The sequence below is a fragment of the Abrus precatorius genome, unplaced genomic scaffold (assembly GCF_003935025.1).
Source record: "Abrus precatorius isolate BTA unplaced genomic scaffold, Abrus_2018 Scaffold6, whole genome shotgun sequence".
Taxonomy (NCBI): Eukaryota; Viridiplantae; Streptophyta; class Magnoliopsida; order Fabales; family Fabaceae; genus Abrus; species Abrus precatorius.
In genome coordinates, this window is record NW_020874406.1 from 10,933,959 (window position 1) to 10,961,290 (window position 27,332).

The 27,332-nt window shown below is 29.6% G+C and overlaps 4 protein-coding genes across 9 annotated transcripts; 3 read left to right on the forward strand and 1 right to left on the reverse strand.

Moving 5' to 3' along the window:
* Nucleotides 1–1,863: 1,863 nt before the first annotated feature.
* LOC113869366 (probable NADH dehydrogenase [ubiquinone] 1 alpha subcomplex subunit 12) lies at nt 1,864–4,716 on the reverse strand. The gene is made up of 5 exons (XM_027505660.1): nt 4,512–4,716; nt 4,124–4,150; nt 3,884–3,975; nt 2,521–2,630; nt 1,864–2,426 (listed from the first exon to the last, which is right to left on the reverse strand). Exons 1-5 carry the CDS (start codon nt 4,598–4,600, stop codon nt 2,274–2,276), a joined length of 471 nt encoding a protein of 156 aa, XP_027361461.1. The 5' UTR covers nt 4,601–4,716; the 3' UTR covers nt 1,864–2,273.
* A 1,413-nt stretch (nt 4,717–6,129) lies between these two features.
* LOC113868767 (ERAD-associated E3 ubiquitin-protein ligase HRD1B-like) lies at nt 6,130–12,820 on the forward strand. Of its 5 annotated transcripts, XM_027504641.1 has the most exons (9): nt 6,163–6,240; nt 6,336–6,411; nt 6,673–7,211; nt 8,009–8,185; nt 8,496–8,645; nt 8,721–8,932; nt 9,325–9,484; nt 11,428–11,689; nt 12,237–12,795. In XM_027504641.1, the coding sequence occupies exons 3-9, from the start codon at nt 6,682–6,684 to the stop codon at nt 12,393–12,395; spliced, it is 1,650 nt and encodes a 549-aa protein (XP_027360442.1). In that variant the 5' UTR covers nt 6,163–6,240; nt 6,336–6,411; nt 6,673–6,681; the 3' UTR covers nt 12,396–12,795. The 5 variants fall into 5 exon arrangements, 4 of the variants coding, with proteins under 4 accessions (XP_027360440.1, XP_027360444.1, XP_027360442.1 ...); XR_003505422.1 differs by lacking the exon at nt 6,336–6,411 and having other exon boundaries at nt 6,130–6,240; nt 11,457–11,689; nt 12,237–12,820; XM_027504639.1 differs by lacking the exon at nt 6,336–6,411 and having other exon boundaries at nt 6,130–6,240.
* Nucleotides 12,821–17,430: 4,610 nt separating this feature from the next.
* On the forward strand, nt 17,431–19,191 carry LOC113868972 (chalcone synthase). The gene is made up of 2 exons (XM_027505014.1): nt 17,431–17,729; nt 18,064–19,191. Exons 1-2 carry the CDS (start codon nt 17,552–17,554, stop codon nt 19,053–19,055), a joined length of 1,170 nt encoding a protein of 389 aa, XP_027360815.1. The 5' UTR covers nt 17,431–17,551; the 3' UTR covers nt 19,056–19,191.
* Nucleotides 19,192–20,581: 1,390 nt separating this feature from the next.
* LOC113869626 (pentatricopeptide repeat-containing protein At1g52640, mitochondrial) lies at nt 20,582–24,386 on the forward strand. 2 transcript variants are annotated; one of them, XM_027506054.1, is made up of 3 exons: nt 20,617–22,429; nt 22,555–22,785; nt 23,322–24,386. In XM_027506054.1, exon 1 carries the CDS (start codon nt 20,712–20,714, stop codon nt 22,272–22,274), a length of 1,563 nt encoding a protein of 520 aa, XP_027361855.1. In that variant the 5' UTR covers nt 20,617–20,711; the 3' UTR covers nt 22,275–22,429; nt 22,555–22,785; nt 23,322–24,386. The 2 variants fall into 2 exon arrangements, with proteins under 2 accessions (XP_027361854.1, XP_027361855.1); XM_027506053.1 differs by having other exon boundaries at nt 20,582–22,785.
* Nucleotides 24,387–27,332: the final 2,946 nt, after the last annotated feature.

Consider the following 27,332-nt stretch of genomic DNA (forward strand, 5'->3'; position numbering starts at 1 on the left):
TTGTTACACGAATAAATATATATAAATATTTTGTTACTGTAAATTGATGATATATAAAATTCAAATTACTGAAATGATAGACTAAACAAAAAAAAGTATGCACTAATATAATATTTTTAAAATTTTAAAGATTAAAATATCTAACATTTACTATTTCATTTCAAAGACTAAAATAGAAATTTAATCTGAATAATCTTTTATCATTTTATTACATTCAATAATACATGTTGGCCTTTTCTTCTGTCAGTGCACTATTTGTTCATTAGTTAGGCAAAGGTAGGGGTGTTCAAAAAATCTAATTTTATAAACTCAATTCATAACCAATGTTAAATTGATTTTAAAAATTTAGATCCATATTAAACTAGTTTTTTTATTAATTATATTTGTATAACCAGTTTAATATTTAAATCTATTTTCTAAAACTAAATTTTTTTTAATTATCCAAATCCATATGTATAAAGCAACCTTATATCTTTATTTATTAAATTTCAGCATTATATTAGTTTATAAAATTTTATTGTAACTATATTTTACCACTAATACTTTTTATTAATCTTAATTCTTATAATTAAAATTAAATATTTAAAATAATTAAATATATTAAAATATAACAAATATTTTTAAATTAATTACTACTATTATTTTTATATTTATGTTTTTTTTAATTTTTAAAATATTATAACAAAAAATTTATTATTATTTATATTATTAATTTTTATTTTTATAGATTTTAATTTAAATTTTTACTATAAACTCTGTTTATTAAAAATAATAATAAATATTTTATATACTTCTATAAAATATAATATATTAATAAATATTGTTAAAATTTTTATAAAATGCACTAATTTAATGTAATATTTTGTATAATAAATTAGTTTTATCTTAAAAATATAATTTAAAAATATATTAAAAATCAATTTTGCGTTAAAAATTAAATTTAAAAATAATTCAACGTAAAACTAAATTTAAAACTAGTTTCAACAAAAAACTAAATTTAAAATTGATTTTAAACTAAATTTAAATTTTAAAACTATTTTTGAACTAATTAAAAAATAAAATAAAATAGTTTAAAATTTAACTCATATAATTAATTTGTGTGATGGATAGATGATAAAAAGTAGAATATATCTAAATATTTATTAATTTAATAAAATATAAAATATAAAATATTATTCATAAATTAAGATATACGTAAATATTCTTTGAACATGTATTATTAATGTAATAGACTAAAGTACTCTTTGTATTCATATTTTATCTTTAATAAATGTTGATTTTTAACAAATAAATACATATATATATATAATGTTATATTATTTATTATAAAATTTAAATATTTTTTAATATAATAATTTAATAATAATTAAAAAAATTATAGTATATTTTTACTATATGTAAAAACAATTTAAAATCGATTTTAAACCAAATCTAAATTTTAAAACTAAATTTAAACTGATTTTAGAAAAATTAAAATAGATTAGTTTATAATTCAATCCATATAATTAAATTTTAAATAAATCTAGATTAATTTTTTAAAAATCCAATCCATGAACATCCCTAAGCAAAAGTTTGCGATAATATTTGTCCTAGAGTTGGGTTGGTTCAAAATTCATTATTTATAAAATGAAATGTTAAATTTTGCAAAGACTCTACACAAAATGCAATAGGAATCAAAGGAGGTAAACCATCCACATTGTAATTCTCGTTAAAATGTGATTAGGCCAAAGTTGAACTCACCAAGCTATAAAGTACATGAATCCAAAGATTAAAATTTATTATGTGATATTTCTTTGTTAGAAATTAATACTTTCTTTTATTATTTACAAGGAAAAATATTGTATGAATAATACATGAAATATGAAACGGAAGTATTATTTTTCAAAATATTAGATGTTCGTATACTACATGACATAAAGCAAGAGATGTGCGAAAAAAATTTCAAATAAAGTGTTTAGTTTAATAATTACAAACTCTGCATCAGTCAATTTAATCAAAAAAGTAGTTCTACGAATAATAGATTATGTAAAAGATTATTGTAAATACGAACAAATACTTTTAACAGGATCACATACATGGGGTGGTGACAGTATAATTAGAAAATTTTAACGATCAAAGCCAATTGTCTGTTTTCACAGCAAATAATTCATTTTATTGTTTAAAAAAAAAAAACTGCTCCCCACTACACGAAATGAAGGCAAAACCATTTTTCGAGGGGAAAAAAACAAACGTCCAGAACATCTGTCACTCAAAGATGCATCATATTCACGGTTTCAGGCCTTGGACTCCCATGATTGGTAACTGGTCCAGTCTCTCTGCCCTGGATTAAGTGCATGTCCCTTGGAATGATATATATACTGCTCACCTTCTCCAGACAAATTTTCTTTGTGCTCAACACCATACCTTTTTGGTTTCAGTAAAAGAAGCTGCAACAATTTCATTGCATTATTATCTTGGGACTTCAGATTTTCTTACCACATGGCATTACCAATCTCATTGGAAGGGAAAAAAATGAATTACCTCATCTCCTGTGTGATCAGTTATGAAGTGGAGCCAGCCATGCCATTCAGGTGGAACCTGGGAGGCATTATACCTAGTTTTCTCTGCATATTCAACCCACCTGTGCCTTCCTGACAAATATTAAGAAAATCAGGACATTTATAAACTTGTTTTTATGTCAAACTTAGAGTTTTATAGAATATCGTACAAAGAGTCTTTATTCACTTACAAGTTTATTTACCACAGAAGATAGAAAATCATTAATTAAAAAAAAGAGCTACGAAGGATCATAAGATTTTAAAAAATGATAACTGAAATTGTCATCAATATTCAGCAATTGACAATAGATGGCTGAAATCAAGCATCATATACATATATACACATAAAATTTTGTATAAGTCATATAATCACACAACGTTCAAATTTGATGCAGCAAAGTCATATTCAAACAATGGGAGAGGAAAGAAAGGAAGAAAATTGAATAATGAGCTGCTATCCTTTACTCTTTTATTTAACTTCTAAAATATATCACTAGATCACAACTTCATAGCTCAAATATTGGTATGATGTTTCTAAAACTCGAGAATATATTTTTCTGCAACTCAGCCTACATTTTGTTTCTCCCTATTTAACTCCACTCTTCCTCGTGTTGTTTCTTTTTCCTGCAATAATTATGTCCTTGTTATACCAAATAATTAGCGGACAAGCCATGGCATAAAAGTAAGGTTGCTGCCTTGTGACCTTGAGATACATGTTCAAATCTTGCAAATAGCCTACCTGCTTGTAAGTGTAAGGATGCGCAAATCTACCCTCCCTAGCCCCACTAGGTGAGAGCCTCATGGACAAGGTCATCATTTTTATTGATTCCCAATAAAAAGCTTCAACATCTTTCTTTGTTATCATAAACTGTCCCTCCCCCTCACTGTGTGCGCATGCACACACAATCCTGGCAATTTGAATACAGTTATGTTTGTTATGCTTCTTCTATTATTGATATTTTGGCTTCCAAGATTTTACTCGGGCTAATTGCAAAGATAGAGAGATATAGAGTTATTGTTCATATCTCTCTTTCTTTCCCAGATTGTTGGTATGGTCTTTTGATTATTGCTTGTGGTAACGTATCATTTATAGCATTCTACCCTGTAGAGCAACTGTTCTGAGACAGCATTTGAAAACACATAACGTTTCACCATATGCTTTTCTTGTTAATCATGTCATAGTGAGATATCTATGTGCACTAATCAGAATGCTTGATGTCAATGGTTGCTGCCCGTGTGCATGGTAAACATACCTTCTACGTCCTTAGGCTCAAGGGGGTAGTTGTAATTCATTACACTAAACCTAACACACACACAGATTGAGACACAAAAAGCAGGGAACTTACCATATTGTGTGTCTTCAAGTTTCTCATAATACTTATTACCAAATTTATCAATACCAACAAGCCTTGCCCCAATATTGTGGATCTTGGTTTGCCTGCATAAATTCAGAAAAGAATTAGACTGGCAGAGGAAAAATACACAAGGAAGTTCGAATATCACAGTAAAATACCAACAAAACAGCACATATATATATATATATCACTACAAAAAAGCTGAAAGTTCAAGCAACGCAATTGACTTACAAGAGATTTCCATCCGGAAGGCACCTCCTGAAATTCAAACCACAGAGTAAAATACATCAGCACAACCCTCAAAAGTGTCGAAATACGAATCTACTTTGTTCATCGAAACAAGGAACCCTCGATAATTTAATTAAAAAAAAAAAACATTTCTCCGAAGAATGCAGCACAAAATTCCGTTAACAAAGGCAACATTAAATTAACAAAAAGCTGTTGTATCAAATCTGAGCTTCATTTCAACTCCTAATTTACATTTTCCGGATATAAAAAAGAGAACTGGAAAAATGATGGAAATTTAATCAGAGTTAGAAGTGAATAAGCAATAAGATTCGTGAAATATTAAGAAAAAGTTTGGGGAAATTTGGAAGCGAATGAAAGGAAAGGAACAAACAAGTAGCCTTCATCCTTGAGCTCTCTGAGGAAGGCACCGAAACCCTTTTCTCTCACCGATCTGATCACATTCTTCACCACCGACGCCATCTCTCTCTCTCTCTCTCTCTCTCTCTCTCTCTCTCTCTCTCCTCTTCGCACTATATTATATTACTAAGGCTGCGTTTGGTACCACCAAATCCAGAAGAAAGGAAAGCAGAGATAAATTCTAGTTATTATCCAAGACGTTATTTTTCCCTGTCCTCAGTTAAAAAGGGGGGCTTTTTTTTTTCTTTTTTTTTTCCTCGGAAATCAGGCATTTTTATTTTTTAATATTTAAAACCTCAATAATTTCATGCAAAAAAATTCTCATTTTAGAATATAAAATGGATTTAATTCGATATTAGTTAAATTCATAAGTTATAATAAATAATAATCTCTCTGCCATTAAAAAATTTATTTGTATAAATATTTATTTATTTGTACTTATTCATTCATACCATGATTATATTATAAATTATTTAATGCATCAGACGCATATTAAATTGGCAAACACATTTAAGTATTTTTTTTATTATTTTATTATATGATATAGTAATATTTTAAATATGTCATAGTAAAAATTTAAAGTAATGTACGGTTTTTATAAAGATGATAAATAAACTAAAGCTCCATACACATTTTACGAGTATAGTTTCATTTTGCTATGAAATAAAAGCTTTTCTATGACATTTTTTTTATTCAAAAGCAATGATACGAGGTGTTTTAAAAAATTTTTAAACAATTAAAATTAATCTTTACTCACAATTTATAATTTCCGTTGACTTATTTATTTTTAATAAAATGAAGCTTGAATATATAATCATGTACTTAATAGACTAATCACACATATAAATACACAGAGATGTTATGTTATTGCATTAATCTTTCAAAATATCATGATAAAATTAAAAATTTTCTTATAATTGCTTTTTAAAATGTACATTAAAGATAATTTTTAATAATTAGTTAGAAAATTTTGTCTAAAATTTCTAAAATCACTAAAAAAGATTTAATTTTTTGTAATTAAATAGATTTTATATAAACAAATTAGAAGTTTAATTTTATCATTTTTATATCATTATGTTATAATTTTAGGACATGAACTAAAATAAATTTTTAATTTTTTTTAACATTTTTTCCCTTTTCAATAAAATACATGATAAAAATTTTAATATATTTTAAAATTAATTTATATTGAATATTATTTTATATATTAAATAAATAAATATGTCTATTTATATAAACAACGAGTAAGTATTTTGATCATCTAAATTTTATAATAGATAAAGTATAAATTTTTTAATAATTAATATATTCAAAAGTAAGTTTTTATTTTTTGAATATTAATAAATAATTTTAATAAATAAAATAAGATTAAAAAACAATTTAAATGATTAAATAAGATTATTTTTATTAGATAAAGACAAGTCAGTAAAAATATTGCTTAATTAGAACTCCAAAGAAGGTAAGAAAAAAGTTTAACTAATTGAGTATTTACTTTTAGCAGTGGTGTGTCTTGCAACGAGAGTACGTGGCAACATATGGTTGGATACACTTACATCATTTTCTTGAAATAATATTTACTTAAAATTAAGAATAAAAATTGGAAATTGGAAATCAACGGAGAGAGCGAAAGGCAGGAAAGGAGACGACCCACGACGCTTGTTTTTGCCATTCCAAGTCAGAGCCTTCAATTTCAATTCCATTTGGTATCTTTTTTCTTCTAACAAAGCTTTTTGATTCTTTTTTATGTTTTTTTTTTCTCATTTTTCTTTAATTTCATGTTTATTTGATTCCAAATTAGGGCTTATCTTGTTTGAGGCATTCATTTTGAATCTGCAGTTTGCAAATCGTTCACGCTTTTGGTTTTCGGTTTCTTGATGATTTCTAAAGCCATATAAAGAATCAAGGACTAGCTCAATCATTTATGGCGTTTCTTTGGCACTTTATTTTCATTTTCTTGATATTTTGCTTGATCAGCTACCAACTTTTATGGAACATTATATTTAATTTAGTTTTTTTATTCTTCGTTACGGAACATCCAAATGCATGTGAAGGAGGGATTGATTACAGGTGTAACTGATTGATAAATTGGATCTTCAGTTGTTGATGAAATGATTGTTGTGTGTGGTTTTATGCAGAGATAAACGATGAGGCTGAAGACATATGCGGGTCTTAGTTTGATTGCAACTCTGGCTATTACATATCATGCATTTAACAGCAGGGGCCAGTTTTATCCGGCAATGGTGTATCTGTCAACTTCCAAGATCAGTTTGGTTCTTCTTCTCAACATGGGTTTGGTCATTATGTGTAGTTTGTGGCAATTAACAAAAAAGATATTCCTGGGTTCCCTCCGAGAGGCAGAGATCGAGAGGCTTAATGAACAATCATGGAGGGAGGTCATGGAAATCCTCTTTGCAATTACTATATTTAGGCAGGACTTCTCTGTCACATTTCTTGCGATGGTCACTGCATTGTTGTTAATAAAGGCTTTCCACTGGTTGGCTCAAAAGAGAGTCGAGTACATTGAGACCACGCCTGCAGTTCCCTTGTTGTCCCATATACGAATTGTATCTTTTATTGGTTTTCTCCTTCTTCTAGATAGCCTTTTCTTATACAGTTCTATGAAGCATTTGATAGATACGTGGCAGGCTTCAGTTTCACTATTCTTTTCCTTTGAGTAAGCTTCTTCTTCCTTCTACTCCTTCCAACTGAGTTGCAACATATAAATAATGTAAATTGAAAAGTATGAATAGTACTGCAGCTGAAATTCTGGTTGGATGAGATTGAGATTACCCTTAACTTTTCTCTTTGTTTGACCTTGATTTGATTCAGTTATGCATAAATCCAACCAGGCCATGTTGATATGGTTAAATTCTCAATTTCTTCTTGGAAAATTCTAACTATAGGATTGGTGGCCAGAAATTGTAATTTCCTGTTCCCTAATCAAGCTCTACATTTTTTGGGAATATCATCACATAGTTAAGAGTGAAGTATGAAAAAGGAAAACCTATTCTACAATGATATCTTCAGAGTTGTTTGGAATAGGGATAAAAAAAGAGTTATTTGAATATACATTAGGCCATAAGACAGCACTTACAAATGATAAATTCATTCAATTCTTTAATACTGATACTTTGGCCGCATGATTTTCTTTCTTAATATTAATATTATCAAATAAAGAGGATTTAATACCAAATAAATCATATTATATGTTGCTGTTATTAAATAATAACTTAAGTTTTTTTCTTTATATGTTGATTTTATACTGAATAATTAAATTAGGTAATGCCTATATGAATTATGAATCATAGGCAAAGAATTTGTAGTACTAAGCATGCTAACTAGGATTATATTTGTAATGATTTGCAGTTTCGCATGTACCTGCTATTTGGTGCATTTTTTTTTCAGGGATGTGGTTTTGAAATGATATAAACTTGAGTGTTTTATTTGACAAACTATCTGTTTCTATCTCAGGTACATGATTCTCGCCACGACAACAGTGTCAATTTTTGTAAAATACCTTTTCTATGTCAGTGACATGCTTATGGAGGGACAATGGGAAAAGAAACCAGTCTTCACATTTTATCTGGAACTTATTAGGGACCTGCTTCACTTGTCTATGTATCTGTGCTTCTTTCTTGTAATTTTTGTGTAAGTTATCAGTCAACTCTTCTTTTGTAGATTTATAGTAGCCTAGCCTTATATGTATGCACTACAGAACTCATTAGTCATAGTCTCCGTTTTTTGTATGTCTCATTGATTCTTTCATATTTAGCCATTGAACTGCACTTAGAATCATATTCACTGTCATAATTGATAATGATACTGAGGGTTTTCTGTAACTTAAACATGCATGCATTTGATTTATTTGTTTCCATGCCCATCATATTTCTGTTTGATTACACGTCTCACCTACACAAGTTATGTTTTTCACCTAAACTAACTTTGGTTAATCAATTAGAAACTATGGTATTCCCTTGCACTTAATACGGGAGCTGTACGAGACGTTTAGGAACTTCAGAATCCGTGTTGCTGATTACATACGATATCGTAAAATCACTTCAAATATGAATGATCGCTTTCCAGATGCAACCCCTGAAGAACTTAATGCGTAAGTAGCAACTTGGTATAGCATCTCTATTTATTCATTCAATATTTACACAATACTTTTTACATGGCTATGCAGAAGTGATGCAACCTGCATTATCTGTCGAGAAGAGATGACTACGGCCAAGAAGCTTATATGTGGACATCTTTTTCATGTTCATTGCCTACGATCATGGCTGGAGCGGCAACATACTTGCCCCACCTGCAGAGCCTTGGTTGTACCACCAGAAAATGTGACCACTGCAGCTGTAGGGCAGCAGCAAGGATCACAGTCAGATGGTCACCGACATGGTAATCATATGATGATTATTCACTGTTGATAAATAGTGTTCATGAAATATGTTAGTAAAGTGCATGATGTCAGAATCGAACTGATGTTATTTCCAGAGATACAGTCTTTGGAATCAAAATGGAAAAAAGAAGGAAGCATAACTCTGACAACTGTCTTGTAATCTCACCTTCCACTGCATTCTTTTTTTAATCATTTTCTTTTTTAAATCTCTTTTTTATTCACCAATGAAAATTTTGTCATTCATTTTTTCATATTCAAAATTTTCAGTTAACTTTAAAACTTCTTTTCTTTTAACTTTGCTATGTTGCCTGCTTGAGTCTAATACTATTAGACTGTTAAAATAGTTTGAATGTAATATTTTTTTAATATTATTTATTCTAACTTGGAACAGAAACTGGGACCAGCACTAGAACTACATCACAAACTGAAGTTGGCAAAGGGGTAGGTACTGATAGTTTAAGTCGACATCAAGCCAGACTCCAAGCTGCTGCTGCTGCAGCTTCAATATATGAGAAGTCTTATGTGTACCCCTCTGCAACTTCATTTGCATGGTATGGCATTTCTGCTTGGTCAATATCCCTTTTGTATGACTGCTTGAGAAATCAGTAGATGCATCCTGCTAATTATTGATACTACACACTAATCTTCTAAAACCAGAAAAGGAGCATGAATGTCAAATTTGCTTGATTCAAAATTGATAGCTAAGTTAAAATATCATCATACAATGGAAATTTATTTAATTTTATAACTCATAGAATATTAAGAATATTGAGTAAACTTCATTGAGGTTTCTTTTTTGGGAAGGGGGTTGCACTGTCTCGGGGAGGTTTCTTCTAAATAAATGGAGAATGTGAGTTTTCTAAAGTATTCTTGGTAGGATAAAAATAGACGACTAAACAGAGTGGAAGAAATAGGACTAATTTACTTTGTCACGTTTACTATCGAAGTGTTAACTTGTAAACAATTCCATCCCTTAGAGGACTTGATTAGTATAGACAAAAGCTTTCAAGAATCAAAGCAATACAAGTTGTCACTTTTAGGGACATTGTATATTAATGCTAAAGCTAAATTTGTTCCATTTAGAAGGATTGATGGGTTTAGAGCCTGAAATCTTTTATAGAATAAGCTATTCCTTGAATTGACTTAAATGTCTGCTCTACAGAATTGGTTTTGGATATAACTCAATGGTGCTGTTTTCTATGTACTCCTCATGGTTGAAAAAGTCTTAGGTTGTTGTAACTTGTAAGCTATTCGTTGAACCTGAGAGACTAAGACATAGTTCTAATTTGTCAAAGCTGTGTTTTTAGAAGTTACATACAAATTCTGATTTCTTTTGAATTTGTACATGTTATTCCTGAAGTTAAACTGTTTTTGTGAAGATGTTGGACAACTGTTTTAAATCTAAAAGCAGACTAACCTTTGAGAAATATGTCTACACTTTTCATTCTGCAGAAGCTGACTGGTTTGATTCTAACTGTTTTTATGTAGTATGGTTTGGTGATTATAAAAAATGTCCTATTTCAAGGAGAAAAGATAAACTTGAAGCTTCTTTAATTTCATATCTTTATTTACATTTTATTAAGTTTCTGAATTTGAAAGTATATTTTTTTATATCCAAGCGTCTGTTTGCTGCTATCCTTGTTTTCTCAGTGGTGCTGTCAGGGGCTGCAGCAGAGGTGGTGGTGGTCATTTAAACAAAAAAAGATTATGGAGAACTGATTTTCCAAATAACTAGATAAAAAAATAGACACCCAAACAGATTTTTACATGATTTGACTTTTTGAAAACAGAAAAATCTTTTCAAGAATGGTAGTGAAACATGCCCTTAATGGCTGGATTTGTGCGTGAATCCAATTCACAATGTTGATCTGATTTGAAAACTATACTATTAAAATTATGAGCTGCTGCTCTCGTATAGAAGTATGATTCTGTACAATTATTGACTAAATCCGGTTGAATATGTTGCATCAGTTGTTTCATGAAACTGTATTTCTGGATCTAGATTGTTTAATAATCACACCATATTCTATGAAATCTGCTGTCATACATTTTCGGTCATTATTCTTTCTCATTATTCACCTTTTGCTAAGATGACTAGTTAACAACGCAAAGGACCAATTAATGATTTTACTCTTACATTTAAGGGTCACTAAAAAAATTGATGATAGTTAGTCTATAAAGTACTCCCTGTAATCCTTTTTATGAAAAACAAAAGACTAAATTACCAGGATTAAGGAAAGCAATCAAATCAGTTATGTTTTTTATAAATATAAATTTTATTCTAAAAATACCCACAATATTAAATAGTATAGTTAATAATTTGTATATTTAATAATATTAATAATGAAGGGTATAAAAAAAATTTAGCAATTAATACATCTTGAATCTATCATTTGTTTCTTATAATAAGGACTAAAAAAATGTTTTATTTTGTTTCTTATAAAAAGGATCAGAGAGAGTATTTACTTAACAAGGTGTGTTCTCTAACTCACAGCTCTCTTGGGTCCACCCTTCATCCCCCAGATCAAATATCTATACCTGAATCTACAAACGCTGACCATAATGGAGCACAAGCTTCCAGTGAACAAGCACAAAGGCAGTTTCTTATCCTTGGTGGACCAACAAATGTATGCTTTCCTCCAATGCAACACTTCCAATTTCTTAACCCTGTTTATGGAGAAGGGTTTGGAAATGATCCAAATGTCCCAAGCTCTCAGCTGGAAGCTCAAAGAAAACTTCTTCAATGCCAGATTCAGGTACTTGCACTTTGTTTTTTAACTTTATCCCCACATAGTAATCTTGGTTTTACCTGAATATAAAAGGTCAAATTTGATGATTCAATTGAGCATCAAATGAATAACCTCTTCTCCTGCCTGTATGCTCAATTCTACTTCCCCAGCAAGCAATATTTACTGATATTGTTATAACTATGTTCACAACACAAGTAGGCTTGTATAAGCACTGAGACATAACAAATGAATGCATACAAATAGGTATAAATTTTCTAGGTAGTCAGGATATTTTATTCTGGCATGTACACTCGTGGCTAAATTTTTCCCTTGGAGGGTTGTGAAATTGATGGTGATGCCATGTTTATAGTAGTTGAAATACGGGGGTTGATTGACTCCCCTACACTGCCACTGGGGAAGCCAAAGGCAGCTTTATGGTGGCACAACCATTGCGTCCTTAGCGTCATTTTTTTACCTGGTTTACCCGACGTTATGTGTTCGGTGCACGATCACTTTCATTGTTTGATAGCAACTCACAACAAATCTTCCTTTTCCCCTCTTCTCTTGTAAACAGAATCTGCAAAATGAGCTCGAGATTTTGCAGAGGATAAAAGGTGACAATAGTGTAGGTGAGGGCACATCCTCATCAGATAGCAGAGGCAAGTGTATCACTTCCACGTCAGCAGAATCTGGTCATGGTTATCTTGAGGAGATTCAAGATGGAAAAGCATGAAGTCGGCTCCTTATTTCTGGATTATACCAGGAGTAAACTGCCAAATGTAGAGATAGGAAAAGGAAAATACGGAAAATAACAGCATTGCTCTAATGTGACATCTTCTGTTCTTCGTGATACAAATACTAATCTTGTAAATGCATAGTGCCCCTTAAAAATGATTTATGTTGCCTTTTGTATTAATATGAATTGCGCTTATATTAGCTTTTAAATGAATTATAACCTTTTGGTCATAAATAACCATATTACGATGCCTGCTTTTAAATGAATATTCATGCATGTAGCTAGGATTAGTCTAGCAAAGTGGGTAGTTTCAATTTAATCATTGTGAGGCAATTTTGTTGTAAATTTGAGATTACCGATCATATATACAATGATGTACAGAAATAGCATTTCTTTTATCAGGAGAAATAGCATTTTAGTTTAAGCATATGGATGGCAAATTTACCTATATTTGTGGGTAAAATTACTTATAACTAAGGCTTTATTTGAAAAAGAGAGAAAGAAAAGGTTTGAAGGACAGAGAGAGGAAAAAGGAGTGAGGAGGGTTAATAATAATAAAAAAAAAAAAACTTTTTAAAATTGAAGGAATTAAAATTAAGAGATTAAGAGGATTTTGAAATATTTATGAAATCTTTCTCTCATTTAAAAAGTTTTAAATAAGGATTATTATTATGTAAATATCTTTTTTCTCTTTTTCTTTAAAAACTAAGTCTAAATTGAGCTTAAGGTATCTGTCGGCTTGAATAAATGCTTTTTTTTTCTCTTTTATTAACAAGGTGAGAATGATTGTTGTAGTACATGTATTGGTGAGCATCTAAATAAAAAATTATTTAAATACTTTTTTGTTTATTAAAATAAATATGACCTTAGCAGTTGATATATACTTTATATTATGCTATATTTACAAAATACTTTAATTAATTTATTTTAATATTTTTAATAAATATTCATAAATATTTATGAATACTCATAGATAATAATAAACGTGTTTAACATTTATACAATTATAAATTAAGCAAGAGGGAGATTTTTACGTGTAAATAGAAGTAGTAATTTACTATTCATGCCTGTCTCTTAGGATTGTCATACCTAAATATAAGTAACATATCATGATTATCACTAAAATTTAAAAATGTATAAGTATAATTTCAAAAAAAAATATTTTTAAAAATGAATATATAGGTGTTAAATTAAAGTTTCTCTAATCTCTAAAAAAAAAAATTAAAGTTTCTCAGCTAATCGAAAAAATAAATAAATAAAGTTTCTCACTCAAATTTATATTTTAATCTATAAAATATTTGTTTATTTTTGTTTTAAAAAAATGACTCAGATAATAACAACTTTAATTAAGATTTAAATTTAAAATTACAAATTAAACTGAAATAACTTTTTACCAGTTAATTCATCAATCTTGTAGTAAATATTTTAACATATTTACTTTTTGTCAAACAAGAAAAATAAAAACATTTTTCTAATTAACATTATTAATAACAATAAAAAGAACACTAATTCAAGTAAATTTAACTCAATTAAAAGAATGTTTATTTGTAATTCTAGTTTAAAAATATAGTCAACACGCAGTTATATAATTATATTAGATAGAATTATTAGATTATTTAATGATTTGAAATATTAACTTTACAATTTAAATATATATAAATTATAGTATTTTTTATTTATTTATCAAGGAATTAAGTTAAATGTGTGTACATGTCCATAAAATTTCTCTTTATCTAATAAGTCAAAAAAGAAAATATGTATATCTAATGAATCACTAGATGAGATCAGGAAACCTTTCTCAACGTTATAAAGTAGAATAGTCACAAACTATTTTTACTAAAATCTAATAATAATATATTTATTAATTAGTTTTATATAAATTTAATAAATAATATCATAATTGATATTAATAATTGAAATATATATCCTAAACAAATTATTAATATTAATTCATAATTAAATAAGATATTAACATTCATAAAAAAAATAATAACATGAATGAGTAATGTAGTATTATCGTTTGCAAGATTTTACAGTAATTATCTAAACATTAAATTCATGTAATCAATGAAAACTCTAATAGTTGTGAGTAGTTTTTTGGTGAATACTCCGATAGTAGGACCAATAGTAATGATTTTTATTTTTCGAAAAATTACAAAAAAAACATTTTATAAGTTTAAAAAAATGAAAGCCAAACATTTTATGCACACACAAAATCATCATCTACTAGTCACGAAAGTTGCCAATAGACTTCATCTATCTTCTTATAGGCCATCCTTCCCTCTAATGGTGCATGTTGTTGCTGATCCCCTTTGCATCATTGAGTACCTTCTTCGAAAACACATTTCACGGCGTGGAAAATGAACATAGACCTTTTGTACTGATTCTTTTGGGTAGAGCATTTGGTTTTCTACTCCACAAACTTCAATAAGCATTTTGACCTATTGCTACTCATTCTTGACACCTTTCATGCCCCAAGGTTTTAAGGTAATTCCATTGAAAACCCCTCCATAACTATACTAAATGGTGCTTGTTTTGAATTTTATGACTTGAGGTGAAGCTTATAAGTGTAATTTTAAGATTTATAAACAAATAAACTTTTAAATGTCAAATAATTAGAAAGTGCTTGCATGCCCCATCAGTTCTTAAGGTAACTTAGATTTTACTTCATTTTTTATTTTATACACATCAAATCTTACTCCTGTTTTTGGTCAAAGTCAGAGCCTTCGTATATCGGTATCTAACTTTCCACGCAATGTGAATGCGTCTTCTTTTTTTCCTAGTTTACATGACTCCATTTTCTAAGTGATATCTCACCTGATTAATACAACAAAAGAAATTGGGTTTTACGAGTTACAAAGAGTTCGATCCCACTTGTTTATTTTTTTTAATTTTCAGCCTAGTTGTCATGAGATACACAAAAGATTAGGTTCAATTAGGTTAAAGTTTGCCTAAATAAACTTATTTTTGTTTGTTAAAATGTCGCTTTGAGTTCATTATTATAAGCTATTTTATAACTTGTCGTGTGTCTTTTTCTATGGCTGATCTATCTGTTACTAATCTCAAATTTAAGTACATGTTTCAATAATTAAAAAGAAAAAAGTGATTATTTTGACTAGGTAAACGCTGATACCCACCACCATATAACTTGATCTTGATCAGTTCTTCTTTAATTTATCCACAAAACCAAGAACAAGCGTCTCCTACTCATCAACACAAGCATTACAACGCCACAAATTTCGTCTCAACTCTCACTCTACATCACAACTAAGCATGCATGAATAAACTTCTAAGTTAAATAGACACGAGTAACTTGAAACGAATTCATATTCCGATCACTTGAGGGAAAAGAAATAGCACTACATTATAAAATTTCAATGACATAAAATCCTTTGTATTATACTGTTAAGTTTCTAAACGAGTAAGTATACCAACTTTTTTGATGAAGACTTAATATTAGTTATACATACGTAAGGTTTGTTATACATTCCACGAATGTCCATATTACTACTTTTCTTTTCTTTTAAAAGTATGGGTTTTGTTAATCCACATCTCTTAAAGTTGACTTTAAGTATTTATAAATAAAAAAGTTGTATATTTATTACATTAAACTTATAAATATTATAAAAGTATAATAAATATTTTTTAATAAATTTCACCATTATTAGTTATTTATCTTAAAAACTGATATTAGCATATTCCTTAGAATATGTAGAAAGAATGTTGTGTAAAAAATAATGTATAAATAGAGATCAAGTAAACTAAAAATGATGCTTTGGTATGAGGTTGGTAGGTGGCTCCATCCCTTGACCGTTCAAAAATCAACAACTCAAATTTAAATTTTATAAAAATACTGAGTCATGATAATTTTTTATTAGTTTAGAACTGAGTCTTGCTCCAACACTTGCAACAGCCAAGTAGAAAATATATACAAAATAAATAAGGAAGGAGAGAAGAAACAATGGTGGAGTTCCAATACGACCCGAAAACGTGGTACAAAGTTATACCGGTGACGTGGTACAACGTTAGCCGTAGATTTCATTTGCACTTAACTACGACCAAGTGACGCTTTTATGGCTATGACGGTTGACTGAAATTGAAATTTAAAAAATAACATGAAAGAAACGTGTTTATGAATCAAATTTCTCAAAATAAGGAAATTCAAACATCCCTATAAAACAAATGAACATTGCAACAAGAAGATTTCGAAATTAAAATATTTTAGATTCAATGAACAAAGAGCCATTTGAAATTAATTTCTATTAGATAAACAAGCCTATTTGTAAATGCGATTAATGCAAACATAAATTATTTAAGCATTCTACTTACAACTTACATAAAAGTATATGTTGTTAACACAAGTGGACGACCAAGACTTAATTAGATGCAAGTAAATGTTTAAAAACACTGACTAAAGAATAAAAAAAATACTACTAACCCATTATTATCATCATAATGTCGAATATATATATATATATATATATATATATATATATTTAAAGACAAGTAATAAGAAATTAATAAATTATTTTTCTTAAAATTTGTAGCTTTTAATCAATTAATACATTAAAATTTGCTTTTAATATGTTTTTAGCATTTTTAAAAATATTTATCAAGCAATGGTAAGATTATCAATTAACAAAGACTATTAAGAATAATTGCAAATTGCAAATTGCAAATTGCAAAAAGGTCAACCATAGGGTCATTTAGTAGGCTAATCCATTCGAGACCCAAGATTGATGCATGTACCCATGAATCGCCCATCCCCAAAAGGCATAAAATATAAGCAATAATTGGTTGATAAATAAGAAATAAAAAAAATAAAAAAAGAGGGGGTAGAGAAGATATTGAGAAACATGCAAGCACCAAACTCCAAAGGTAACAGACTCACGGGCAGTCATAGTAGACGGTGGAAATTGTCCATTAGAAGTCCATCATAGGATGGCATATTGGTCAAGCACGTGACCTTCACCTACCCTCCAATCCCACCCTTCACTTACATATATAATGCTATCGTCCCATTCCATTTTGCAGCACATCTTCACCCTTCTTCTTCTATCTACTAGTTAATTAAGTCTTCTAATTATACTACTTTCCTATCCAAATTTTTTATCTTTGCTTCAAGCTTAATTTTTTCGAAAGAAGAAGGGAAGATGGCTAGTGTAGCTGAGATTCGCAAGGCTCAAAGGGCTGAAGGCCCTGCAACCATCCTTGCCATTGGAACTGCAAATCCACCCAACTGTGTTGATCAGAGCACTTATCCTGATTACTACTTCAGAATCACTAACAGCGAGCACATGACTGAGCTCAAAGAGAAATTCAAACGCATGTGTAAGTAATCTTTTTATCTCTCCACTTGTTTTTCCTAGATACCCTTTGTCTTAATTGCTTCATTTGTATAACTTTTTTATGTTAAAATATCTGCTTAAACTTGTTTTTCATAAAAAAATAAAACAATCAATATTTGAAATACTCTTATGTAGCATGCAAATATCAACTAGTAAAAAGGGTCTACCAGGATGCAAATATTAAAAAGCATCACAGTTTGTAAAATTTACTCACTGTTCTCAGTTAACCTTTTAGTATTTGCATTACAATAAAACTCACTGTGTGATTTGCTCTTGACTTTATAATACTAATGTTATTTCTTTATACTAATTTTCAGGCGACAAGTCTATGATCAAGAAGCGATACATGTATTTAACAGAAGAGATCTTGAAAGAGAACCCTAACATTTGTGCTTATATGGCACCTTCTTTGGATGCTAGGCAAGACATGGTGGTTGTGGAGGTACCAAGACTAGGAAAAGAGGCTGCGGTCAAGGCCATAAAAGAATGGGGTCAACCAAAGTCAAAGATTACCCACTTAATCTTTTGCACCACAAGTGGTGTAGACATGCCTGGTGCTGATTACCAACTCACTAAACTCTTGGGACTTCGTCCATATGTGAAAAGGTTCATGATGTATCAACAAGGGTGCTTCGCAGGTGGCACGGTTCTTCGTATGGCTAAGGATTTAGCTGAAAACAACAAAGGTGCTCGTGTTCTCGTTGTTTGTTCTGAGGTCACTGCAGTCACATTCCGTGGCCCAACAGATACCCACTTAGATAGTCTTGTGGGCCAAGCCCTGTTTGGAGATGGAGCAGCTGCAGTTATTGTTGGGTCTGACCCAATTCCACAAATTGAAAAACCTCTCTTTGAGTTAGTTTGGACTGCACAAACAATTGCTCCAGACAGTGAAGGGGCCATTGATGGACACCTTCGTGAAGTTGGGTTAACATTTCATTTACTAAAAGATGTTCCTGGGATTGTCTCAAAGAACATTGACAAAGCCCTAGTTGAGGCCTTCCAACCATTGGGTATCTCTGATTACAACTCAATCTTTTGGATTGCACACCCAGGTGGGCCTGCAATTCTTGATCAAGTTGAGCAAAAGTTGGGCCTCAAGCCCGAAAAGATGAAGGCCACAAGAGAAGTTCTTAGTGACTATGGTAACATGTCAAGTGCCTGTGTTCTATTCATCTTAGATGAGATGAGAAGAAAATCAGCACAAGATGGACTTAAAACCACTGGTGAAGGACTTGAATGGGGTGTGTTGTTTGGCTTTGGCCCTGGACTCACTATTGAAACTGTGGTTCTTCACAGTGTCGCCATATAAGAGCCCTAATTATTTCATTATTATGTATCACTTTTCAAACCCCACTTCCCTTTGTAACAAAAACAATAACTCGTTTGGAGTTTCTTTGTGTACCCTTATATTAAAATAATACATGGCTTGCAACTTTGAGCCCTCCCACAGATATTTGTTTTTAAATTATGTCTTTTCTGTTTTATATTATACTTATAATTATATTTTTTTTATATACATTATGTCATGTGATTATTTATAATTGTTTTTTCTTGCCCAATTTCTTACTGATGTTTTTTATTTAACTTTTAAATATTTGTTCACTTTTTTTATAGAGACAATAAAAATTGTTGTATTAATTTAATATTAAAATAAAGATAAGTAGAAACGAAATAGAAGTTAGAGATTGAATATATTTTAAATAAATATTGCTTAATTTATCAAAATTCACTTAGCATAATTATATGTTTAAGGTTAAAGTTCATTTTTAAAAAGTACAAGCGAAGTCATATATTTTTTAAATTTAAATGCAAATGTTTTAATTGTGAGTTATTCATTTACGAGTTTCAATAATTTTACGGTAGTTATCAAGAATCTAACGTAATCCTCTTCTCTTATTTAGCTTCAGAATCTTTTATGAGACTGTACGTGAAGATAATATTATTAAATATATTTATATGATTATTAATATATTTGCATTGATTTTTTAAAACTTAGGTTTTAAATATTTCAATTATAAATTATGTAAAAATACTATTCCCAATAACAATATTAAAAAGCACGTTGAAGGTTTTGTTGATTAAAAAGATTGTCTGTTTCATTTCAATATGTTTATCATTACTATTATTTAATTAAAGTTTATAAAACAGGAATCACAAAGAAAGATTAAAATGTTATACGATTATTTTATTTAGAGTTAAAAAGTATTATATATATATATATATATATATATATATATAACTTAAACAAATAACAGTATAAAAAAATTAAAAATTATCAAAATATGGTATTTTTAAAAAAATATAAAAATATAAATTTTTTCAAAAGACCAAAAATTACTAGTGATGCTTATTTAGTATTTTTAATTTTTATTTATTTTTTAAAATAACGTTTAAAACTTTATGTCATTATTTCATTAGTATTCTACTGATTAATAGTTTTTTTTAAAAAACATTATATTTTAATATATAATTTCTAAATTTCATATATATAAAGTATTTTTTATAGTACTACATAATATGATTATTACTGTTAAGTTTAAATTAATAAATAATAAATTAATAATTTATTTAAAAATATATAAATATTTTTTAATTTCTAAAATATTAAAAAATTTACTATTAATTAAAAAATTATATAATTTTTCTTCAAATTTATGGTACCGTTTGAAAAGAAGAAAAAAAATATTACGATGCTATTAAATTTAAAAGTGTATTGGATACTTTTTCTATATTATACTAATATATTAAAATATATATATATATATATATATTTATTTTTATTTTTTTTATTTTTTTTAAATACACTACAAATTTTATCGCTAAAATCTAACAATTATATCAGCCGAAAAGATGCAAAGAAAATAAAATCTACGCGGAAATTCTTACGTCCCCAGGAAACCCTAATTTGGCTCTAATAACTGCAAAGATGGGTCTGATATGAAATGTTTGATGTTTCCTCTTATTGATGACAATGCCTTTTCGTTTACTCTTAGCCAAACATAAAATCTTACCCTCTTTCTCTTCCATTCTTCTTCAACGCTACCATCATCGCTTTTACTCTTCGGCAGCATTACAAGTTTCAACCACAGATCTTGTGAATGAGATTGCTCGTCTACTCAGTGATCACCGTTCCCCTCACCACGATCTACAACTTTCTCTCAATCCTTTTTCATCACAAATATCCACAAACTTGGTCGAACAGGTCTTGAAGAGGTGCAACAATCTCGGTTTCTCAGCCCACAGATTTTTCCTTTGGGCCAAATCAATTCCAGGGTTTCAGCACAGTGTCCACAGCTTCCACATTTTAGTGGAAATCTTAGGAAGTAGTAAACAATTTGCCATACTCTGGGATTTTCTCATAGAAATTAGAGATTCTTCTTGTTATGAAATCAACAATGAAATTTTCTGGCTCATTTTCAAAGCATATAGCAAGGCTAATTTGCCAGATGATGCAATTCGGTCTTTCGCTAGAATGAATGAATTTGGAATTAAGCCAAGTGTTCACGATATTGATAAGCTTTTGTACTGTTTATGCAAGAGGAAGCACGTTAAGCAGGCTCAACGATTTTTTGATCACGTTAAGAATCGTTTTTCGTTAACTGCTAAAACTTACAGCATTTTGATTAGTGGATGGGGTGAGATTGGTGATTCGGAGAAAGCCCGTGAGCTGTTTCAAGCAATGCTTGAGCAAGGATGTGCAGTGGATTTGCTTGCATATAATAGTTTGTTAGAGGCTCTTTGCAAAGGAGGTCACGTGGATGAAGCTACAAATGTTTTTTATGATATGCTGTCAAAAAAGGTTGAGCCAGATGCTTTTACTTACTCGATATTCGTTCTCTCATACTGTGATGCAAATGATATGCATTCAGCTTTCAGAGTTCTTGATAGAATGAGGAGGTATAGCCTTTTGCCTAATGTGTTTACGTACAATTGTGTTATAAAGCGACTTTGTAAGAATGAAAACGTGGAAGAAGCTTATCAATTGTTGGACGAAATGATGTCGATGGGAGTAAAGCCAGACACTTGGAGTTATAATGCAATACTAGCTTACCATTGTGATCATTGTGAGGTCAATAGAGCCCTAAGGTTAATGTCTAGAATGGAAAAAGATACTTGTCTCCCTGATCGCCATTCGTATAACATGGTGCTCAAATTGCTGATTAGGATAGGAAGGTTTGATAAGGTAACTGAAGTTTGGGAGAACATGGGGGACAAAAAATTTTATCCTTCTGTTTCAACATATTCTGTCATGATTCATGGTTTTTGTAAGAAGAAGGGAAAGTTGGAGGAGGCATGTAAGTATTTTGAAATGATGATTGATGAAGGAATACCGCCATATGTTACTACCGTTGAGTTGCTGAGGAATCGGCTCTTGGGTTTTGGTCTTTTGGATCACGTAGAAATACTGGCAGATAAGATGAGGCAGAGCACTTCCTGTTCAATTCAAGAATTTGCAAATATTATGGTTGGTCATAGAACAGCTCGTAAAACTTTGAGACATGATGAGATGGACATAGAAAGTGACTGAAGAAGTGACTATTTGTTTCTCAAAGTACTGTGACATTTGTAAAAAAAATGCTCTATGCTATTCTGACAAATATATAGAGGCTGTCATTTCATTGCAGCAGAGCACATAATGTAGATGCTATTTCTGTGGGCTATGGTTAACTCATGCATTTCAAGGTGCTAAATATAATTATAATTATTTAATTTTACCTGTGTGACATATTTCAGATGCCCGGTACCTCCTAGAAAATTTTCATGGAACACTTAGGTTTCTATATCTTGAAGAAATTACTGTCTTGCAGATTTAGGATGGCAGAGCTTGATATTACAAGTTTGATAGTTTCAGGAGTCTTTCCTTGCTGGATATATCTTGCTCTATAGGCTATAGTACCATTTGTTTGGCATGTCACTAGGCTCCAGCCAGTTCCATTTCATTGACAGTTAGACACCTACCATTGCAACAGATGGGTTTTGATTGTTATCAGGATAGAAAGTTGCTGCTGCTTTATTCCATTGATTTAAACATCAAACTGGTACGGAAGTTGTCTATACGCTCGAGATATCTCTTCCTACGTGCTTATATGTGTGTGTCTGTTGTGTCAGATTTAGTATTACGCAACTGATGCAGTCTTTTTTTAGTGGTTCTTGCATGTGCATTTTGTAAACCCTTCATTTCTCATAAGGGTGGGGGACACATTATCAGCTCTTTAATATTTATAGCAAAGTTCATTTTAGTTTCCCAAGTCCAATGCATGTTCATAATCCTATCTTCAAGGATTCACGGTTCCTTTTTTTTTTTGCACATTAATATATTGCATAATTACAAGATAGCATGCAATAGGATGGGGTAGTTTTGCTTTGTATACTTTGTCATTGTTTATTATTCCGAGTCTATTTTATCTTTTTCTCCTTCCTTACATATCGCTGTAATTTCAACAACTTCATTATCCTGAATGTTACACTTACAGTACAGCTTCAAGCTTGGTCATTAACTATTAAATGAGCTTGATCGAACCCTTATTTTAGGTTTTTCAGTTCGTTTAATCACAATTATCTTCGATTTTTGCAGTAATAAATGAACAGTGGAAGATTACTTACACAGATTAGGGGCATAGTCTGTAACAGGTGGCAATGAAAAGGGAAAAAATCTGAAAATTTTCCAAATGAAACCAAAAACAAAGCTGCTGCTGAACTCTTGCATAACAAGACTTGATATTCAGGTTGGCCATATAACAAAAGCTCAAAAGCATCCCAATGCAGATTCATTATATGTGGAAGAGAGATTTGTTGGTGAAGAACTGAAATGTAGGATTCAATCAGCAAAATGGAAAATAAATTGTGTCAGTGGGCTTGTCAAGTATGTCACTTGATGAAATGTAGGTTTCCGTCAATCAGGATCTGCATGTCATTTTTGTAAAACAACTTTTGAACTTTGAAGGCTGCTTTATCTACTAGTTCGTTAGTAACACCATTAGCCTTCTTCATAACTGAAAGGCACAGTCCTTTGCAACCCCAATACCAAGCTTGTTGCGTTCAATGATGATCGTGTCAAGGTAAGGAAAGACATGATGCCTTCGCTCCTACTTCAGGATCTTGGTGCATAGTTTGAGATGCCTGTTAAGAGTGCATGGTTAAGTATTTCTTTCAATTGCTTTGCAATTCCAGATCAAGTTGGCTACCCATTTCTGCTCATATTGGAGAATTGGAGGTGTTCCTGATGAAATGCTAAACTCAGGAAAGGTTTGGCAATCTTTGCAAGTCGATCTGCACCCAAACAAACGATCAAGTGACCTGATACAAAAGTATTCCTTTCACCTCATTAGCAGGCTTTTTTTGTAAGGTGTTTGAAAATTTGGTTTTAAAGCAAAGTCGATGACATCGTGTCATCTATGTAGTCGAATTCACCTAATGAGATAAGGTTTGATTGTTGTTGTTATTGATGTATCTTTAGCACCGAGAATCTGGCTTGCTGAAATGGTAATACTCCTCATGTTGGCCACAAGTGTAGAATTAACTTGTTTATTCGATTTACATTTTTTTTTTTCATTATTGCTGGATTTAGATTGCGGTCGAGCCACATTGTTGCCATTATTGATTAAATTTGAATTCGGTCTCAAGGTACTCTTGCCATGTTTCATGGGAAACTATTTTAATTCTTTCAAAGGCACTAGCACTTTAGAAAGTTTTACACTCGATTTAAGTCTTTATTTAACTTATATATAATAAATTATAATTTATTACTTTATTTATTGTTAAAGGTAAGTTAAATAATAGTTCAAATTAAATATACGAATTTTTAGATAAAATCTTTTTTCTGTATGTATATATTGTTAAAAATTTAATTTTGATGATTTTAGCACAGTTGGGCAATAGGCTCTAAATAATAATTTATTATTAAATTATTTACCTCTGGAAAAAGTATATATTTTGTGTAAAAAAATAAACAATTGTTAAAAATAATAATTATTGTTGTGAAAAAGAAAGAGATTGTGAGCTTGTTATTTTAAAAAAATAATTATTGATTATTTGTCCAAACTATTTGACTATTAATGATTGGATTTAGAAGTTTTCAATTATGAAATCAAATTCCAAAACCTGTCAACACTAATATTCTTACAGATTTTAAAGAACTCGATAGTAAAAAATATGATTTCATTAAAGTATTAAAATAGATTATATGAATGAACAACTCGTCCAACTAATTAGGCACACAGATGAGAGAGGCAAATTATTTAGTTCAACCGAATTGAATAAATCATAATTAGGCTGTAAAAAAAATCACATTGTTGATGTGTTATATAAACGTCCTTGAATCAAATAAATTTATAATTTTAAAAGAATGATAAAGAAATCAATTCTCAAACAATATTTAAAATATATCTAGTTCTATTTTGTCTCTTTTTTCTTTAAAAGTAATTATTTATTTTCAATAATTTTTTATTGTTTAATAAAATCATGTTGTGACCTAACATGTAAATGAAAAAGGTTAAAATATCAAATTGTCTTTTATTTTATTTTATGTCCTTAAGAGTAGTGAGAAAAATATGTTTAAATATTTTTTTTTATCTTTATACGAAATCAATTTTTTTTATTTGGTTTCTATTAAAAAAATTGTAAACAAGTCTCTAAAAAAATATTTTTAAAATAATAATAATTAATAATGTTTTTATAACGATGTTATTTCATATTTAATTTTTTTTTTATCCTTATATATAACATACCTTTTCTTTATTATAGTCCTTATGCATGATACATTTTTATTTTAGTCCTTACATGACTATAAATTTAAATGACAGCAATCAAAATAAATAAATAAATAAAGAGTGTTATGAATATGAACTAATTTTTTAAAGTATTTATTAATAAACCCAAAATAAAACTCATTATCAAAACAAGTAGAGCAAGTTTACAATAATTAATGGTATGGTATAATAAGTAATTTACTAATTAGGTGTTTGAGAGTTTAGTCAAATTTATTTTATTATTATTCTTGATTCATTTGAAAGATTATTGTTTATGAGATTAGTATCATCCTTTGATACTAACTTATATTTTAGCTATTAAAGTAAATTTTTAATTAAAGGATTACATTTAAATTTTGTTCATAAAGTAAGTAATTCACTATAATTATATTTAAAAGTATGAGTAAATTTAATTAGAAATTTTAGCTTATAAAATGAATGAACAAAATTAAATAGAAAGTTGTCACTACTTTTTTAAATGGAAAAAAAATGATTTAACATTTGAAAATTAGTTTACATTCTTTTTGAAATAAAAACAAAATATTTTTTACCTAACTATCAAACACTATTTTCTCATAATAATTTTTATAACCACGTTAAGTTATAGTAATATTATTTAAAATCGTTAAATTATCATTCATAATCTATCATGAATTAATGCAACATTTTTTAACTTATGTTTGATGGTGATTTTTCCTCCTTAATATTTTTTTTTTATTTTAACTCTTTTGTGAAATATTTTTTATCCTTTTGATTTTATTTTTTTGTATAAAGATAAAAATAAAGTTGTATTATGTACAAGGACCATAGTAGTCAATCCTGTACAACAGCATGGAACAACTAATCTTAAAAATATCATAATGGAATAACGAATAGCTGAATGACTATTACTCTAAAAATTTAAAATACACCAAATATAGTTTACGTTAAACATTTATATACTAGATAATTTAAATTTTAATCATTTGGAAGAATTCTCATATGTCAAAACAAAACACAAAAAAATAGAACAAAATAGAGCAGTTCACCAAAAAAAAGCCTCAAATGCAAATGGCTTGTTGGAAAATGTGCAGGTCTCGCTGAAAATGAAGTAAGATGATTCTAACTTAATTAGATATAATGAATAGATTTAGATTTTGGTTGGAAAGTAACCCCTAATACAAATGGGTCATGCCAAAAATGAATAGGTCTTGTCGAAGATAAAGATAAAAAACGACGTTGACTACGGTGAAGTTTGTTGGACTAAGATTGTTGACGATGTAAACTGGGAACAAAATCTTAAAACTACACCTCTTAAAATCCTTAATGTTAATAAAAACAAGGATAAAATTGACATTTTTATCATGTTTCAAACAACTGCTGTGATTTGCGCCTCTCTAGTTACTACATAGAACTGCAACGTTACACTTAGAATAGTGATACATGTAACACCTTCTTTTTCTTAATTTTTGTTTGTTGATTAATTATGATTAATTTGAGTTTAACTTGAGAAGTCTTTGAATGAAGTCTAATGCAGGGAGTCTAATTCAAGTGAGACTAAGTATTCTAGACCAGGAGATTCTAGAGCATTATTGCTCAAGCAAGATGAGGCTCACCCAAGCGAGATAGGATAGAGTCGCCCCAACTGTCTTCTTGGCCAAACAAGATGGAGCTCGCTCAAGCGGACTCGCAGGAAAATTTGGAGAACTCTTTGGACATCTTCTTACTCATGCGAAAATATAAAAAAAGGCTAGAAAATTCTAATATTTTCACTCAAGCGAGATAGTACTTCGCCCAAGAAAAAATACGCGAGATTGAAAGGTATTTAAGGAATTTCTAACCAAAAAACTTGCATTACA